This window comes from Leishmania donovani, chromosome 35, assembly GCF_000227135.1.
Source record: "Leishmania donovani BPK282A1 complete genome, chromosome 35".
NCBI classification, from domain to species: Eukaryota; Euglenozoa; class Kinetoplastea; order Trypanosomatida; family Trypanosomatidae; genus Leishmania; species Leishmania donovani.
In genome coordinates, this window is record NC_018262.1 from 1,167,609 (window position 1) to 1,185,337 (window position 17,729).

The window sequence follows — 17,729 nt, forward strand, 5'->3', positions numbered from 1 at the left end:
CACCCGCACGCCCTTCACAGTCGCGGGGCTGTGGCCGGGCAGAGGAGGCTGGCGGAGGGGGCCGGGCCGGGGGCCACGCCTGTGCGCCGGCCCCGCGCAGAGCACCCAGCCTGTCGCGCTGGGCAGCCGTGGGGGGGGGGGGCTAGGGGGCCGAGGCGGCTGTTTGCGGAATTATTGACACGATTACGTAGTGCGGTGGTTCAAACGCAGTGGTGGTCGCGGGCCTCTTCGGCACGGCGATGGCTCAGACGTTGCCGCCGACAGCCGAACTCCGCGACTGTAGCTTACCACGTTAGATGTTGGTGAATAAAGGAAGCCTTCAGTGCAGGCACGCATGTACAGTGAGCTCAGTCCACATGCATACGAGCACGAGAGAAGTGGAAAACAAGAAACAAAAAAAAGAAAAAAACTACAGACCTCTACTCGACGTGGGCCCGAGGAGCGGATGGGAGCGAGGGCAACACCGCATCGCGCAGCAAGGACACACACACACACGCACACTAGGGATAGCCTAGCAAAGAGGGTGTCCAGAGTTCCCAGTAGCCAACCCTCGCCCTTTATTGTCCCTTGTGGACACCGCTGCTTGTCAGCGCTCATGGGCTGCCTCTCGATCTCTTTTCGCCAGGCCTTGGGTTTCCTCGTGCACCGTACCACTGCCGCGACATCTAAGTGCGTCCGGAACTTCAAGAGGTGCCGCGAAACCTTCCGTAGGCAGTCTGCACGCTGTCTTTCACCGCAACCGCCCATTTCCAGCTGCGCTCTACCATCTCCAGCACGTCGTCCTCGTTTGTTCGCAAACACTTAGAGTACACGTACCCTGAAGCAAACGTCAGGGCCGAAAGAAGAAAAACGAGCACGTGATTTAGCGGGAAAGAGTGGCCGTTCGTGACAGACCAAGCAAAAATCGGTGTGACAACGAAGGGAATGACTGCTCGCACAAGGGCACCACAGGACTGGCTGATGCCCATGATGGACCCGACGTGCGTTGGTGGTGCCGAGTGGGCGGTCAACATGGTCATAAGCCCGTAGCACCACGAGGAAAAGAACTGGCGCACGCTTGTGCACAGCAACACCGCCGGAAAAAGGAAGTAATTGGACTTGATGTAAGACGCGAACGGCAACAGCGCGATGGAGACGCCGCACCACAGGGAGGCGATTCGGAACAGCGACAGCTTGTTCACGTACCGGCAGCACGCTTTGTAGAAGAGCAGATTTGACGCAAGGCAGGGCACGCTGTTGGTGAGGACGATGTAGCCAACTTGTCGGCCTTGAAGCCAAGGCCACCCTTGTCGGCGTGGGCGATGCCCCACAGAGGCAGAATTTCCTGCACGGTCATGTCTGCCGCGCTCAGGAGGACGTAGAGAACCAGCACGGTGCGGGTTACAGGACGTTCAAACGCTTGTCTGTATCCGAATCGTTTGAGTTCGATGTCATTTCCGTGCTGCTGCTGTTTCTCGATTTTGCCTTCAGAGGTGTCGGCGCCGCTGTTGATCGCGGCGGCACCTCTGCCTCCTCGCTCTGCCTCCACGAAGACGGTGCGGCTGTATTTGTCTGATGCAGCATCGGCAGCCCGACACTTGTCCGAGGTCCTCTGCAGATCATCCGTTTCGTCAGCAATAACGAGAATGTCCAAAAGCGGTGACGAGAACGGTGGGCGTTTGAGCTCCAAAGAAATGCCCTCGTCTTCCGTATCGGCGCGGGTAAGAAACATGGGGCTTTGCCCGCAGTGAGGCACCACCGTCAAATCCGGCTCTGACGCGTTCGAGAGTGTTTCAGCGAGGACAAGCTGATCAAGCCGAGGGTCCTCTCTCAGCAACGGTGAGGTAACGGTCACGAAGTCCACCACCTGTGTCATCGCAACGTTGCTGACCAACGGCCTGCAAGACTTCATAACAACGCAGTCGCCATCCTCGTCCTCGCTGCGGGAACCGTTGGTGTTCTCGCTGTTGGTGGAGACGGTGGTCGCCTCTAGCTGCTCCGTAGAATGCATGCTCGGATGAACAAACATTCGTGGCTCACGCAAGAAGCAGGGATAGATGTACCGCAGAACCATGGGCAGCGGCTGGGCTTTCACATTCGACTCCATCACAAAGAATGTGCAGATCAGCATGCCAAGGTTTGTGTAGAAGAAAATGACCAAACTCGGAAGGAGCGCTGGCTTTCGACTGAAAATGCTGTCCTTGCTAATGTGCGCCCATCGCAGTGCCGACGAGTTGGCTGGGTCGTACAGCATACCGCCAAGAGTGGGGCCGATTAAGACACCGATTCCATAACACAAACTGACGAAGGCAAACCCCTTGGCTGCGTTTGTTTTGTCGGTGATGTCGGCCATCATTGTCTTGGCAACCAGGATGTTGCCGTTGAAGAGGCCGTGCATGAATCGGAAGAAGGCACACATCCACACAGTCGTGCTGAGACCAAAGCCCAGCATCATAAGCCCGCTTGTGAAAAGACCACTGATGATGGGGAAGCGACGGCCGTACTTGTCGCTCATCCAGCCCCACATCCGCGCGCTCAAGACTTGGCCGAGCATAAAGACTCCGATCAACATACCTGAATTATAGCCGGCTTCATCAACGGAGACGCCTTTCAGGTGGGCGACGAGCAGTCCCACAAACGGCAGAAGCATCGTGCTGCACATGCTCTCGTTGAGGAGGACGAAGGTCATAGGGATGAGCTGGTTCATGGGCAGCGGCGTGGCCTTCCTTTTCTGCTTGCGGGCCTCTCCCTGTCGCCGGTTCTCTGACCCGTTCACCACGACATGCGGGTCGCCCGGCTTGCCATTTTCGACCGAGTGCATGCAGAGGCCGGTTGTGAAAAGAGAGTAGTTGAATCGGATGGGGAAGTACACCGTGGCACGCGTAGGCGGGATCAAATGCTGCACGCCAGCTTTCAACCCTCAACCTCTACCAGGGCCGAAAAAGGAAGGAGGCGTACAACGAACCTCAGGGTGAAGATAAGGAGGCGTAGAAAACCAGCTGCGAGTGTATAGGGTGTTAAAGGCCTCGATGGCGCCGGGGTGTCTGTTGTTGGCGTTGTGATTGCGTGTTTGCCCTCTGAAGAGAGCCAGTGAACCGTAGAGATGCTAGTGTTCGTGTGCGCGCGTAGCTTTTTAGGGCAAAAGCAATCATAAGAGACCGAAAGCAGGAAAAAGTGAAGCACTGGCTTCAGAAGATATCAGAAAAGCAAGGAGAAAAAAAAACACTTTCCAGCGTTGCAACACAGACACACCTGACCCTTTGTGTTGGGCCTACGCAGGTGTTACGACCCAACCACCACCACCCTAAAGCAAGGTAGGCAAAGAAGCAGCGGCTCACCTCTCTCTTTCTGGCCGTTCTGTCTTCCGCTGGCGAGAAATGCTGTTGCACACACGCACTAAGAAACGTGTACAGAAATAAGGCAACCTCTGTATTCTCCCTTCCCTCTCTCGGCTCAGCTCTTCAGAGGGGAGCAACAGAGAAACAGCCGAAATAAAAAAACAGAGAAGAGAAAGACCAGCCGTGTACAATTCTCACAGTAAAAAGTGTGCACAGGCACTCACACGCAGTGGGCTCCTCGTGTGTGTGTATGATGGGGGGGGGGGGTAGGTGTGCCAGTGCCGGAAACGAAACGACCACAGCGAGAAAACAACGTAAACCCGCTGGGGGGGGGGGGCAAAACACTAGCAAGGACAGAAAGGCAAGAGCAAGACACAAGAAAGGAAAACCTAAGTCGCTGATTGCCAGTTTGTGGATATATGGTTCTATACCCTTGTGTCGGAAAAACACACACAAAAAAAAAACTTGCCGAAAGCTACTGCGAAGCCCAATATAAATGCTTATATATTCTCTTTTCCACAACTTTCTTCTCGCCGTGGAACTGGTCTAGGGCAACGCGATGGTCGTCACACCACGCTTACAAGACAGGCTTGCTTTCGAGCTACACCATAAAAAGGCGGAAAAGCGACGCAAACACGAGCCACCGACACAACTGGACGGTGCTTTACAACGTGCTCGTGAGTGAACAAGTCGTAAAAAAAAAGCAGAAACACGATATGCTGTGACGTGGGTTTCTAGTAGCAGCAGCAATCAGAAACCAAAATTTAAAGGAGCCTCGACGTTCTTCCACGCGCACTCTTGCTCTCTGCTCGGCAGATATCGACAGAATACACACGAGGTGCGTAGAAATCGTATCTGAGAGGGAAACGTCAGGCGCAGTGTGCTTCTGTTTCGTTGTGCGCGCGCAGGACGGGTGCTTCCTCGATTACTGTCTTCTCAGCTCCTGTTGTCTGAGCGCAGAAAGATAGGTTGACACAAAGAGATAGGTTGACATAAATAGATCGGACTGGACACGAACGGATTTGTTCGGTACATGTCCTGTTGATGCCCTTGATTTTCTTTCGCTGATGGCTTTGTTTTCCGTGTTTTGTGACTATTCCATGTGGTGTTGATTGGGGGAGCACTCTTTTTGCTTTTGTCACTTCGTTGTGATGTCGTGGTTGCACGAGGCGAGGTGGGGAATTGAAAGACAGTAGAAAAGACTCGAATGTCATGTGGGAGAGGGTGAGACGGTGTGGCACATAGAGCGAGGGAGAGAGGAAGAGAGGCGCGGGCGGGGGGGGGGTCACGGCTCGTCCAACACACATGTGCGTTTGCGGCTCCGTGTCGCCCATCGCATTCCACCTAACAGCGCTCCTCGAGTATCCGCTCATACGGAGCATCTCCGCAAAGAAAAACAAGAGAGAGGCCCTCGAGGAAGAGGGGAGCCTGTGAGGCAGCCAAGACCTTTTGCATTTTGTGGCTGCCGCCGTGTCAGAGGCACCGGCCCCGGGGGGGGGGGTATGCGTTCCTGCAGAACAGCGCGATAACGCGGCCCCTGCTCGCATGCGCAAGTAGGGGAGATCAGCGGTACGGGATCGTTTTCTTTTCCGTTTGTTGGTATATGCCGGACAGGATGCCCTGCTTTCTGTTCTCTCACCGTTTCTGTCGGCGATCGAAAGGGCGGAGGACAAATATTTACAAAGACTTACACATACTCGGAGATATGCGGGCACGTATCTGTCTGTCGCTGCGCGTGTGGCACTAAATAGGGGGCCCCAACTGACCAAAAGAGAGTCTCACGCAGAGGAGCTGAGAGTCACCGCAGGAAAGCAAAAGAAGGGAGGGGAAAACAGAAAATGCTATGCGCCAAAACAACAGAAAAAAAAACAAAGACGGAAAGCACACACACACAAACACACACACGAAAAAACACACAAGAAATGCCTCGCATTTATGCAACACTGGAGAGGCAGGTATCAAGAATAAGAATATCAGTGCTAGAGGTGATAACCTCGATAAACAAACGCACAGAAAAAGAAACTCTACTGCGCACGCAGAGAACGAACGCAGAAAGAGAGATGGAGGAAGAAAGCTGACGACAACTCATCTCGCCCACGCATGCATATCCGAAATCCTCCTCGGCTTCGCACGAGAGGCGCCGCTCAAGACAAGCTCTCTTGCAGCAGAAGAAAAAAAAACAAGGGCAAGAAGAGAGAACGGAAAAGCGAAGGCGCACGGAGCATAACACAGACATGGACGTGCGCACGTCCGCAAACGTATCCCTGCTTACCATTCTCTTTTACTTATGGATAAGCGTCTCACTGCTCCCGCGTTTGCGACGCAATATGAGCGATGAGGAGAAGCTCTGCAGCAGAGCATTAGCTCGCGCCCAAGTATCCCCTGTTTCTCATCCAGACTCTCCCTCTCTCTATGCACGTTGCTCATTTCTGTCCTCTCTTTAAGCACAGATAGCGGATGGTAAACGAGAAGGGGGAGAAGAGGATACGACTTCAGCCGCAGACATAGCCGTCGCCGTGTTCCAGGGGACTGGTGCCAGCTCTTTGGCTGGGGTACCATACACTTTACAAGCCCACCTCGTAATGCCTCGCATGGGCTGTGCGTCGACGCAAACCACAAGCAACAGCATCCTTGCTCGATGCACATGCACCCCCAAAGTGACTAAGGAAAAGGGGGAGAGGCGAGTACGCGCTACGCTGTTGGATTGCCAAGGCATCCTTCCTCACCGGAAAAGGTCAAAGAGGATGCGCAGAGACCTCTAACTCCCCGTACCCCCCCCCCCTGGACAGAAAAAAAGAAATATCGGTATCATAACAAAAACGCAGCGCGCACATCGAGCGTTTTTTTTCTGCACACCGCAAAGGGAGTCACTACTGCAGGCTCGGCCCTCTCCCTCCGCGGCCGCCACCCTGTACCAGGTCCCGCACGTGCCGCTTGTTCTTTTGTTTCTCCTGTGCCGTGTCCTCTCACTCGACCCTCTGTCCCCCGTCAGCAGGAACCTTGTAAGAGCTCCACCAACAAAGGCCGAAGCGGGCAGGAAGAAGACAAAGACATGCACAAGGAAAAAGAAAGCATCACCGTTTATGGCCCACGCAAACAGCGGGGCAGTAATCAAGAGCGCGCAGGCGCGCAGACGCGCACCAGTGCACCACGGGAATAGTTGATCTCTATAATGAACCCAGCGTGGCCTTGTGGCACCCAGCGGGTAGTCAGCATGGTGCTGAGGCTGTAGCGCCACGAGATGCACATCTGCAGCGCTGACGTGCACAAGAAGACGAGAAAGGGGGGGTCACAAGCTGCCGTGGAGGCACGACATCAACGGTAGACAACCCACAGCAGTGCCGCCCACACAGACGCTAACACGCAGCAGACGCATCTTGTTCGCGTAGTGGTGCTCCACAATGCGAAAGAGGGCCTTGGCCGCCAAGAACGGTGCACTGCTCACCAAGAGAATGTTCCTTACCTGGCGTGTCGTCAACCTCAGATCACCAGCGGCGACTGTGTCCATCCTCCCCGTGCAAACAAAAAAGAAAGCAATCTCGCGCCGCCATGTGCGTGCTGGGGAGGACCCTGAACGGGGTGAGCATATGAGATGAGTGCATGGACCGGAGGAGGCTTCGCGGTAGCCAAACGTTTTGGCACCGGCTTCTCCTTTTCCTCATACTCCGAGGGAGCCGTTAGGCTCGAGTTCGAAATGCAAGTCGTGACCGCATCTTTCGTCTTCGCAGGATCGGCCGCGTTACCTGCATCACTGGCTATGATGTCGATGGAGATCTGCTTCGTCTGTGCATCGCTCGCAGCCTCGCCATCCGCCACGCGCCGCTAGTGGCCTCCACAGCCTGCTGAGTCAGGAACCTTTGCTACATTTTCAACGCTACACTTGTCGTGCCCGCTCTCCCTCTGTGCATCGTCGTCATCCGTCTCATAGTGTATGTGGACGGCGGCACAAAACGGCTTCGACGTGTACCAGCGGCATGGTTAAATGGGCCATAGAAACCCTAGCAGCAGCTCCGCCTTCGGGTCGGACCCCCATCGGGCAGAATGTGCACACGAGCATGCCAAGGTCTGTGTCCGTGAAAACCACGAAACTGTTCAGGAGGGCGCGGGACGGGTGCCGAAGAAGCCCAAGGCGTCCAGTGCCTGCCCAGAAAGCACCTTCACAGCGCTGTGGCTCGTGCACCAGTCCACCCACTACAAGACCAAAAAGAAAGCCCAAGGTGTTGCGCAGGGCTCATGGAGGGGTGTCGCCAGCATGATTTGCGAGATCGGTGATGTTGCCACCGTCGTCTTGGCAGCCAGAACGTTGCCGTTGAAGAGGCCGTGCATGAATCGGAAGAAGGCACACATCCACACAGTCGTGCTGAGACCAAAACCCCAGCATCATAAGCCCGCTTGTGAAAAGACCACTGATGATGGGGAAGCGACGGCCCTACGTGTCGTTCTGGTAACTCCGCATTCTTTGCGCTGGCAACCCGGTCGATCATGCGCACGCCTATCATCTTGCCAGAGAAGTATTCAGCATCCTTCACGCGGACGCCACGGAGAAAGGCAATCAGAGCTCCGACGAACGGCATCAACATGCTGGGGGAAACGCTCTCGTTGAAAACCACAAACATCATGGCAACGAGTTGGCGAACTTGCAGAGGCGTCACCTTGGCCTTCCACGGGCGCAGCTGCTCTGCCGTCACCGCATCTATCGAGGTGTGAGCTTGACGGCGGTCCCGTCGCTGCCCAAGCTCACGTACACGGAAGAGAAGACGAGAAGCAGCCGACTTCCTCCTCGTGTCCGATCTATAACGGTGAAAGCGAGCGAAGAGGCAACAATCACAGGAACGACATCCTCGACTTTGGCTGAGAGCGCAGCACAGCTCCAGCGTGAGAAGGAAAACAGCAGCAACGAAGAACAAACGAGGGCGGTGGTAGAGGAGCGCAACATCTAGTTCAGGCATCAATCGGAAAGCCAGCGAAAGGGGCGCTCAGACACAAATATGCTAACAGAAACACACACCTAACGGTAGAACACGTTGCGGCAACGGAAAGTATCAGGGAGGATAGAATGGGTGCACAGAGGAAGGGGGAGGGCGCCTGTCTGTTTGTATGGCGCGTTTGTGTGTCCTGGAGAGGGTCAGAGAGAAGGATGTCACACAAGAAGAACACACACACACACACAAAATAAAAAAACGCAAACAACGACAACAAAAAGAATCCCACCTCACAAACTCGCAGACACTCAAGCAGAAAGAGAAAAGAAGGTGGAAAGCGAAGAGGCCAGTGAGAGCAAGAGGCAACGCGTGGGAAAGGTATGTGACGAGTCCGCTACGGTACGGTGGCAGTTGCGCCTCCCCTGTCGACAGAGCTGGATGTCAAGGTGATCCGGGACACTACAGAGAGGGAACGCGCGTTGCACCTTCCTCTCGGAGTTTCCCCGCCCGACAGAAGATGGTGGACTGAAGAGAGAGATCCAAGGCTGCCTTTGCTTCCTATTTGGTCCGTGCGTGCACAACGTTTATCTGTTTCGATACACGCCGGCATGCTCGTTGGCGTCGTGTTTGGCAGCAGTGCAACTCCGATGGCACTAGCCGGTCGCACCAGTTACCGAGCAGTCGCTCTCGGAAACGAAAAAGGGCACTCCACCCACACGTACACGCGTGCACAGAACACGGGTAGGAGAGACTTGCGCACTTGCACCGTCCCTTATGTGAGCCCGCCTGCGGTTCTTGCTTCGCGTCGGACCTCAGCCAACATCGATAACGCAGGAACGAAGTGCAACGTTATAACACCACTTCTTCCTTGCCGAGTAAACGGGAGCCTCAGCCAAAAACAGGACAAAAAAAAAGAAGAGCAGCTTTGCCGCGCGTGTCTCCACCTCTACTGTTGGTGTTGATCTCTCGGATAACCAAAACTCGCCGGGAGAAACGGAGGGGCGACACAGCCACAAGCAAAAGAAAAAGCAGCAAAAAAGCACACAAGCTGGACACTTGTACCCGCGCAGGGGGTTAGCAGAGCACCCGGCGCATCGAAGCAGGCGCTTCGCCTCCCCCTTCTCAGAGCATCATGGTGGAGTTGAGAGCGAGTGCGTCCATGACAGAATTTCGGCACGGTAAAGGGTGTCACGTCATCGGCGCGCCGACAAGCAGGAAAGCTTCCAGCATGCAAGCCGCTTCACGTGCCCGGCCGCCGGCTCGTGGCCACCAGACGGAGAGGCGCATCGCACCAAGGAAGGAGGTGGACAAATACGACAACATACACGCACGCACACACTTGCAGCACTTCCAAGCGAGAAAGTGGGGTACCTGGTTGTCCGCTCTTTCTGTTTCAACGCTGCGTCTCATCATAACCGACATGGGGCTTGGTGGCGAGAACATGAATCGGTCAGCCGGACACCCGCACTGGGAGAATAGAGGACAGTACAAAACTCAGCAGCAGCGGCACGCACGTAATCCAAAAGACGAAGTGATAGTTGAAGGGGAACGGGTGCGTGACCCCGTTTAGCGACCACGCAAAGATCGGCGGAATCACGGACATCGTCAGCATGCGTGAGAAAGAGGCGATGGACTGAGCGATTCCGTTGATGGAGCCGGCGCACTCGTCCGGCGCGCTGCGCACCACGTACATGAACATAATCGAGTAACACCAGGAGAGGCCTATCTCGCGCGTCGAGGTGGCGACGGCGGCGGCGTAGAAGATGGTGGACTTGTCTGTCAGGTACGCACAGCACGGTGTAAGAATGGAGGTGGTGCACCACAGAAGCACTGAAAAGTCCCACAGCGGTCGGGTGGCGCCGCCGAGGCACTTCAAGATGCGGCTAAAGGCCAAGCTCACCGCAACATAAACAATCGAGGAGATGCACAGCAGTGCGCCAATGTCGGACGAAGAGAAGCCAAGGCCGCCTTTCTCGCGCTCCGCGATTGCCCAAAGCGGAATCACCTCAAGCAGTGCACTCTCGGTGGAGGCGATGCACATGTAGATGATCATTACGTTCCGCGAGGTCGGCAGCGCAAGCGCCTCGCGGTAACCGAATGCCTTCGGTTCAGAAGCGCGCGTTGTGAAGCCGCTGTCGGATGCGCCTTCGCGAGATTGGCACAGAAGCGGCATATCGCTGCATATCTTTTCCTTGAACTGCGTCTCTAGCCGGTGAAGTGGGGGCGAAGCCACATCTTCGCCGAGGTGCCGCTGCTGACCAGGAGCGTCGCTCTCGCCGCAACGCGCACTTTGTAGCAGGCCGACGGAAGAGGAGTAAGAGGCGGCACGGGACGTGAGCCGCTCTGAGAGGCCGTACCGGCCGGTGCTTCCGCCCCTGCCTGCCCCGGGGCTCTGACTGACAAAGTCTTTCGTCCGCGAAGTAAGGGCAGCCGCCTGGTTCAGGATCTCCGGCGCCGACGGCGCGTTTGTACACGGGAACGTCTTTTTCAAAAGCGGCGGACGCAAAAGCGCGGAGCTCGGGTGTCCGCTAAAGTTATCGGCAGCCGCGACGTTTTGCCATGCATCTTCGGCCACATCGTTCTCATCATCGTCTTCATCTTCGATCACGGCAATCTGCTCGGCGTCGTTGGAACGACTGGCAGCAGCCATGCTGCGCTGTTTCGCCAAGTCGGGCATTCGACGCTCTCGGTGTCGTGCAGACATGAAGAGCGACATGAACGGGTCGACTGGGTGGCGGCTGGTCTCTGGCAATACGTGCGAAATCACGAGGAGCGTGATCGCTGAAAAGGTGCTGATCACCACGCACGGCAGCAGGGCTGGATGCAGCACAAAGATGTTGTCGTTGTCTTCCATCCCGCCAGTGAACAGCCGGGGCCCGAGTACGGGGTGGTGGCTCGGGTTGTAGAGATATCCGCCCAGCGCCGGCCCGACCACAGAGCCGACACCCCAGAAAATACTAATCGCAGCAAACCCGATACCCTCCGTGTCCTTGTCGGTGATGTCTGCTATCACCGTCTTCGCAACCAGGACGTTTCCATTAGCGCAGCCCTGGATAAAGCGTGTGATTATGCAGAATTTCAAATTCGGGCTCAGGCCAAAGAAGATCGATACAACGGCGTTGGCTAGGAGGCCCATCTGAATCATTGGTTTCCGCCCGACTCGGTCACTTGCCGTTCCCCACAGCTTACCCGTCAGCATCTGGCCGAGCTGATATATAGAAATCAAGAGGCCAGAGACGTAGCCCGCCTCACTAGGCGGAATGTCCTCTAAGTGTGCCACAAACAGCCCCACAAACGGCATCATGAGCGTCGCCGACAGCGACTCCGACACCAACACGGTCGACAAAATGGCCATGTTGGTGTAGAAGGAAGCTGCTCTACTCTTTCCCTTCATGGCGGAGAAGGCGTGCTCGACGGGACGTGAAGCACCACTCGAGAACCAAATGAGGCGCGCGTCTGTATGGCGCCTGAGCCCTGGGTGTCTGCTCTCAGCGTGAAACAAAGGGAGGCGGTGGGAGGGAGAGGGGCAACACCTCGGTATAAAAGCAGCAGAAGCAGCAGCAGCAGTCCAATATGACGGGCTTTGAAGATAACGAGGGAGAGAGAGAAAGCGTGAGGAGAAACGGCAGACGAGGTATAACGCGGTGGGAGAGGGGTTTTGAGCTCAGAAGCGCGCCGCCGTCACACCGCCCCATCAACAGAAAAGGAAAACGAGTGCAAAAAAAAAATGATGCGACTCTCAGCTGCAGAGACACAGAGAGGTGAGACCCGATCCCTCTCCACTCCCTTCACAAAAGAAGGCAAAGAGAAACGGAACGGCGGAGAGCTGTGCCGCAGAGCAAAGCAAAACGCGGCCAAAGTCGAAGCAAGCGGACTCTTGGACAGACGAATGGGGGAGGAGGGGGTGGGGGTGACACAACCACCACGACAAAAAAAAAGGCAGCGGCGAAGAGAGACACACGCCCACACACACACACACATGCACAGGTGCACGTGGGCAAAAAGGCGTCGGCGAGAGAGGCAAAACAGAAAGAGGAGAGGCAGCTGAAAGAACAGCAAAGGAAAGCGATCACGCCGACCACTTGAGAGCAAGCGAAGGTGTGAGACTGCAAAGAGGAACCGTGGACTTGCTCTGTTTGCGCGAAGGGAAACGGTATGGCGCTTTCGTCTGCGCGCTGGTGTGCGCCAGGCGAGAAGAGTGTTTCGATCCTTCTCGAGAGAAAAGGTGCTGGTGCACCAGCGTACACTTAGGGTAAATGCGTTCGACCCTGCACGTCACTCCGAGAATCTTTCGATGCGCCTGTGGATGTGATCGATTTCCTTTTGTTGTGCGTGACGCAAGATCCGTAGGCGCTCAATGAGTGAGTCTGGCAGATGCACGTCTATGTGGGTATGCGTCTGCACACGCACGGCACATTACAACGGGAGCGTAGACGGCAAAGGCGTCTGATGTGAAATCGAGAAACGCGAAGCAAACGTGAGAGGGACGCGCAGATACGCGCCTACGCCCGATAAACTCTCTCACGTGCAACACGGACGTTCACTAGGTTCTTCAGTGCGATGCTCGTAATGATGGCGATGATGATGAGAGCGGATGGAATCAACATAGCACGGAAGACCTTCAAGGGGGGGGGCCGCAGACGATTAAGAGGAAGAGAGGCAGTACATGTGCCAACGCGGAAAAAAAGAAGGGGAAGAGAAGGGTTGCACGACAGCGTTCGCTGGAGTGCACCGCAGATTCGGAATGCCCTAGCCGAGGCACGAACGCACCGTCGAGTGCGGCTCAGCCCCCACTCTCCGACACTGTTGACAACAGTGGAAGTGCACTGTGTACACGTTCGTGACGGCTCCTCCCATGAGCGCGCCGTTGACTTCCTCGCTGCTCTTTTTTTCTTTTTTCGAATGATGATAATGGGCTTTGACAGTTGCAAGCGTCCTAAAATTGGCAAACACGTGGAGGGTAGAGGAGGGACTGAGTTGGGGCGGCGAACACCAGGGACGTCCTCCGCACTGCAACGAAGCACAACCACAAACAGTTTGCGGCGCGCAGTGCGTCATGGCGACACACTGCGCAATGCCGCCGCTAGGTCCTGTAGAGTTGCCAGTGAAGACAGCTCCACAACAGGATCGGAGCAATCGTTCGCGTGGGCCAGCACACGCAGCGGCCAGCCGCTGTGCGATGGGGTGATGCCTCTCGGTCGCGGTAGGACGGAGGCGAGCGTGATCGATTTCGGAAGTCGGCACCATTCCCGCTCGATTGGCCTCATCGTGCAGAGCTGAGCAATAGGATATGTTGCTACGGAGGGAACCAAGCAAGGCAACTGACACTCTGCACCAGCCGCCGTTGACGGAGCCTCGCCATCAGCTTCATGCCGAGGCACCTTCAACGAAGGTGACCCCACAGACTCCCTCGAAGCCCCGTCGCCGGAGGAGCTATTCAGTCTTTCTTCTGGCTTCGTCGTCCTCGAAGTCGCGTCCGTCACAAGCTCCAGTTTGTCGTCCAGAAGCCGCATCAGCTGGGCAGGTCGCCGGCTTCGCGCGTGTGAGAGCGCCTCCTCATCCGCGCCCAGCACGGCGCGCTTGTAAAAGTCCGCTCCGCCGAGGCCAAAGCGCATGCATTTCGTCACATGAAGATTGTACACGTCGCTGGATGCCAATGTCCGCACAACCCGCTCCTTCGCAGCCTCACACGCGTACTGCGACGCGTGCACGATGAAAGAAAGCCGCAGTGGCTGTAGCGATGCCGATGCCCCTGCGCCGGGCGATTCCATTTGTCGAGTCAGTGCACTTCGCTTGGACGCAGCTGATTTCGCCGTATCGTGCTTCTGCATCCGCGGCATGCGACGCATCGCAGCGGTGGACTTGATCAACACAGAAACCCTCTGGTTCCCAAGCGGGTTGCAGATCCACGTAAAGGGCGTATAGGCAGCGCACCACATCTCGTGCTCCTCCCCACCTTCATTCAGAGAAGGCGAGCGCACAGGATCGACCGACTCAAGTGCCAGAACGAGAGGCTTCGCGCGCCACTGAGTCGCTGCGGAGGCCACGGGAGGCTCGGCGTCGACGTACAGGGCACAGTCATCCCCAGGAGCCATTATAAGCACCAGAGGAAACACGTCGCGCGCGAGGTCGTCAGCGGTATCCCCATGCGAACAGCGACTTTCACGCCCATCAAATTGGTGATCACTCACCCAGCTCCTGCTTCCGCAGCTGTGAAACAGTCGAAGCTGTCCACTCAGAACGTAGGCAAAGGAGTCACTGTGCTCGTGGCAGCGCAGCACGGGCGGCACTCCTTGGTGAAACAGCGCGCGACGCGCGTACGGTGCTCGCGGCGCCTTCTCCTGTTGCGTCATATACAACTGCTCCATCACCTCAGCCATATGGTCCGTGTACAGCGACAAAGAAGCCTCGGCGGCGTCTTCGGCCGCTACGCTTGATTCGAGAAATGTTCGCTTCAGGTTTTCAGCAGCGGAGCCAGCCGCGTGAGCGTGAGCGTGAGCAACCTCCTCGGCAGATTTACCGAGGTGGGCGTCGAGCACTAGCCGCGGCCAGCAGCATTTATGGTGTTCATTGTAGAAGTCTGCGTAGAACTTCAGCTCGTGCACCTCCAGAGAGAAATGAGGACTGCCATGACGACCCTTCAAGGCCGTTGCCGGAGGTGCCTGGTGCACCTCCCACGCGTTCGGTTGGCTGTGTGGAATACCGCAGAACAACACAGAGCTCATGCAGGACACACACACACGTGCGCGCGCGCATCTGCCCGTAGAAGTGGGAAAGCGAAAAGGAGATCGTCAGATTCGGGAATGTGGAGCGCCTCTGCTTTGTGCTCATTCTGCCATACGCTAGCCCGTGCACGTGCCGCGAAAGAGGGCCCGCCGCCATATGGAGCGTTGCGCGTCTCAGGAAAGAGGAAGGGGCAGAGCACGCCTCTCGTGCTTGAAAGTGGCGAGTCGCTTCGCGCTCACCTGGACGGCACCATTGCCTGTGCGCATGTAAGGATGCGCGTCTCCGTCGTTGAAGCTGCAGGAGGGGTTCTTTTTCTTTTCTTTATGCGCCAATGACACGAGAGGCGCCTGTTCGCCTGCGCACTCCCTCGACTAGCAAATCGCCGCCGGCGCTCTGTGGGAAGCGTTACGCACAGCGCCGGCGATTCAGAGGGCGAATAGTCGCGGGAGAGAGAGAGAGGCAGACAGTGCTGTCATCACTCCTCGAACTGCTGCGCCGCCCGCCGCGCGATTATCCTACCCGCTCGTCGCACTTCATCCATGGTCGTGGTGCGCCCAGTTGAGATGCGCAGGGTGCCGATGGCTCGATCCGCGTTCGCCTGCACCGCCTTGAGCGTATCAGAGACGAGGATTTCGGTTCCTTCATCAGCCGTGGAGTGGCAAGCGGAGCCTGCCGATATGCACACCTCATCCCCGGCGGAGAAGATCAGCCGCTGCGCTGATATATAGGTGACGGGCGAGCCCGTTTTCCTGTTCGGCACCCGCCTGAAAAGCGCGCAGTTGAGCGTGTTTGGCAGACCGACGGCGATGGCGCCGTTGACGACGAGGCCCATGTCGTACGCCGCCAGCTCCGCCGTGAGCACGCGCAGCAGTTCATCACGCGTGTCTCGCATCACAGTTGAAAAGCGGTCAATATTATTGCATGCAAACATCAGCGCCTCAGCAATACCCGCTGCGAGAAGCACGTTCTCCGTGCCGGGCCGGATGCTGCGCTCATGACCGGCGCCGAAGAGGATGTTGTGCACCGACACACCGGGTTTGATGTAGAGCGCCCCGACACCTTTCGGACCATGGAATTTGTGTCCGCAGACGGAAAGGAGGTCAACGTTTATGTCCTGCACATCCACCGGCACCTTCCCCAACGCCTGGGCGCCGTCGGTGTGAAAAAGACACGCCGCCCCGCAGAGCTCCTTCGTTATGCGGCACAGCGCCTTGATATCGTTGACGGCTCCAATCTCGTTGTTCGCAAACATGACGGAAACGAGGGCGACGGACTCGGGACCGCCAGGGAGACTTTTCAGGACCGCTCGCAGCGTCGATGCATCAAGGCGACCCGTTTGAGGGTCCACTTCGGCGCATACCGTCTCTACTGTGGTGCGCGACGCCGCCTCGACGCCGTCGGTGATGCTGGCTGGGTCACCGGTGCCTAGGTCGCTGCCTTCGATAGACTTTAGCACCTCTGCCACGGCAGCATGCTCCACGTTGGTGGAGACGACATAGCGTCTGCTGGGCTGCTGTTGGCGCAGGGCGAGCAAGCCGCCGATAATGGCGAGATTGTTGCTTTCGGTTCCGCCAGAGGTGAAGATAATGGACTCCGATGAGGGCGCGTGCAGTGCTTTTTGCACCTTCTTGCGTGCCTCTTCCAACTCGTACTTCGCCGCCAGACCGTAGGGGTGTGTTGAGCTGGGATTGCCCCACGCGGTGTGCACGCGACAGATTTCCCGCCAAGCCTCCTCGCAGAGCGGGGTAGTGGCGTTGTAGTCGAGGTAGATGGGCAGCGGCTCTGTCGACGGCAGAGGCTGCGGTTTGCGCTTTTTCAGGGGAGGTCCGTGAGCGTTACACATGAGTAAGGATAACCAAAGAACGACACGCACGTAAGGACTTTCGGCACTGCACGTGCGCCACTGTGTTGTGTGTGACGTCCTTGTAACTGCCACGCACACCGCACCATTAGCAGCTCGCGCAGAGACACGGAGAGTACCAGAGATGAGAGATAGCGAGCGCACATCACGGCAAGACATATGGAGAAGGCTCCAGACGAAGGAAGCGTCTTCTACGGCTTGTGTCGCAGTTGCCGTTTCCGTGACGTACACGAGGAGTGCAGGACGCCGGCTTCGCGCGCGAGAGAGCCGCTTTTGACTCACACACCAAAGCAGGCCGTGGACATGAGGTCGCACACGGCAAGAAATCAGTCACGCATGATGCCACGCACCCTCTAACGAGACTGCAGCTAACCAAAAAAAAGGAAAAAAAAAGAAATAATGAAGCCTTTGCCCAGCCTGTCGCGCCGCCCCTCTTTAACGTGCGCCTGCATGCCTCGTGCAACCGCTGCTCAGCTGCTCTCGATCCGTTCGAAAAGAGGCGATGTACACGACTGCGGCATTCTGCATCTCTCCACACTCGTGTGTGTTCCTGATCCCGCTTCGTTGAAGGTCTTTTCCATCAGTATCCCTCTCTAACACACCCGCTTGACAGATCAGAGAGCCTGGGAAAATAAGAAAAGAGAAGTTTGTCGGGGGCAGGCCAAGGAGGACGACCAAAGAATCCAACAACGGCACCTGATCAGGCACCACACGAAGAAAGACGCACCACTACACAATTGCGCCCACGACGTACACAATCTCTAGGCACACACACACACACAATCACCACTGGAAACAAACATTATCAGCTCGTTAGTTGGGTGGTATGGCAGAGACAAGAACAACAAATACAATATTATATATATATATAAACAATCATTGAGTCGCGCGACACTCTTCGCT

At 56.5% G+C, this 17,729-nt stretch overlaps 4 protein-coding genes across 4 annotated transcripts; all 4 read right to left on the bottom strand.

Moving 5' to 3' along the window:
- Positions 1 to 1,177: 1,177 nt before the first annotated feature.
- LDBPK_352860 (hypothetical protein, conserved) lies at positions 1,178 to 2,800 on the bottom strand (the record flags this gene model as incomplete). Its single annotated transcript, XM_003864817.1, has 1 exon — positions 1,178 to 2,800. One exon carries the CDS (start codon positions 2,798 to 2,800, stop codon positions 1,178 to 1,180), a length of 1,623 nt encoding a protein of 540 aa, XP_003864865.1.
- A 6,889-nt stretch (positions 2,801 to 9,689) lies between these two features.
- On the bottom strand, positions 9,690 to 11,633 carry LDBPK_352870 (hypothetical protein, conserved; the record flags this gene model as incomplete). The annotated part of the gene is made up of 1 exon (XM_003864818.1): positions 9,690 to 11,633. The coding sequence occupies one exon, from the start codon at positions 11,631 to 11,633 to the stop codon at positions 9,690 to 9,692; it is 1,944 nt and encodes a 647-aa protein (XP_003864866.1).
- A 3,173-nt stretch (positions 11,634 to 14,806) lies between these two features.
- Positions 14,807 to 15,121, bottom strand: LDBPK_352880 (hypothetical protein, conserved; the record flags this gene model as incomplete). Its single annotated transcript, XM_003864819.1, has 1 exon — positions 14,807 to 15,121. One exon carries the CDS (start codon positions 15,119 to 15,121, stop codon positions 14,807 to 14,809), a length of 315 nt encoding a protein of 104 aa, XP_003864867.1.
- A 319-nt stretch (positions 15,122 to 15,440) lies between these two features.
- Positions 15,441 to 16,808, bottom strand: LDBPK_352890 (aminotransferase, putative; the record flags this gene model as incomplete). Its single annotated transcript, XM_003864820.1, has 1 exon — positions 15,441 to 16,808. One exon carries the CDS (start codon positions 16,806 to 16,808, stop codon positions 15,441 to 15,443), a length of 1,368 nt encoding a protein of 455 aa, XP_003864868.1.
- Between the last annotated feature and the right edge of the window lie 921 nt (positions 16,809 to 17,729).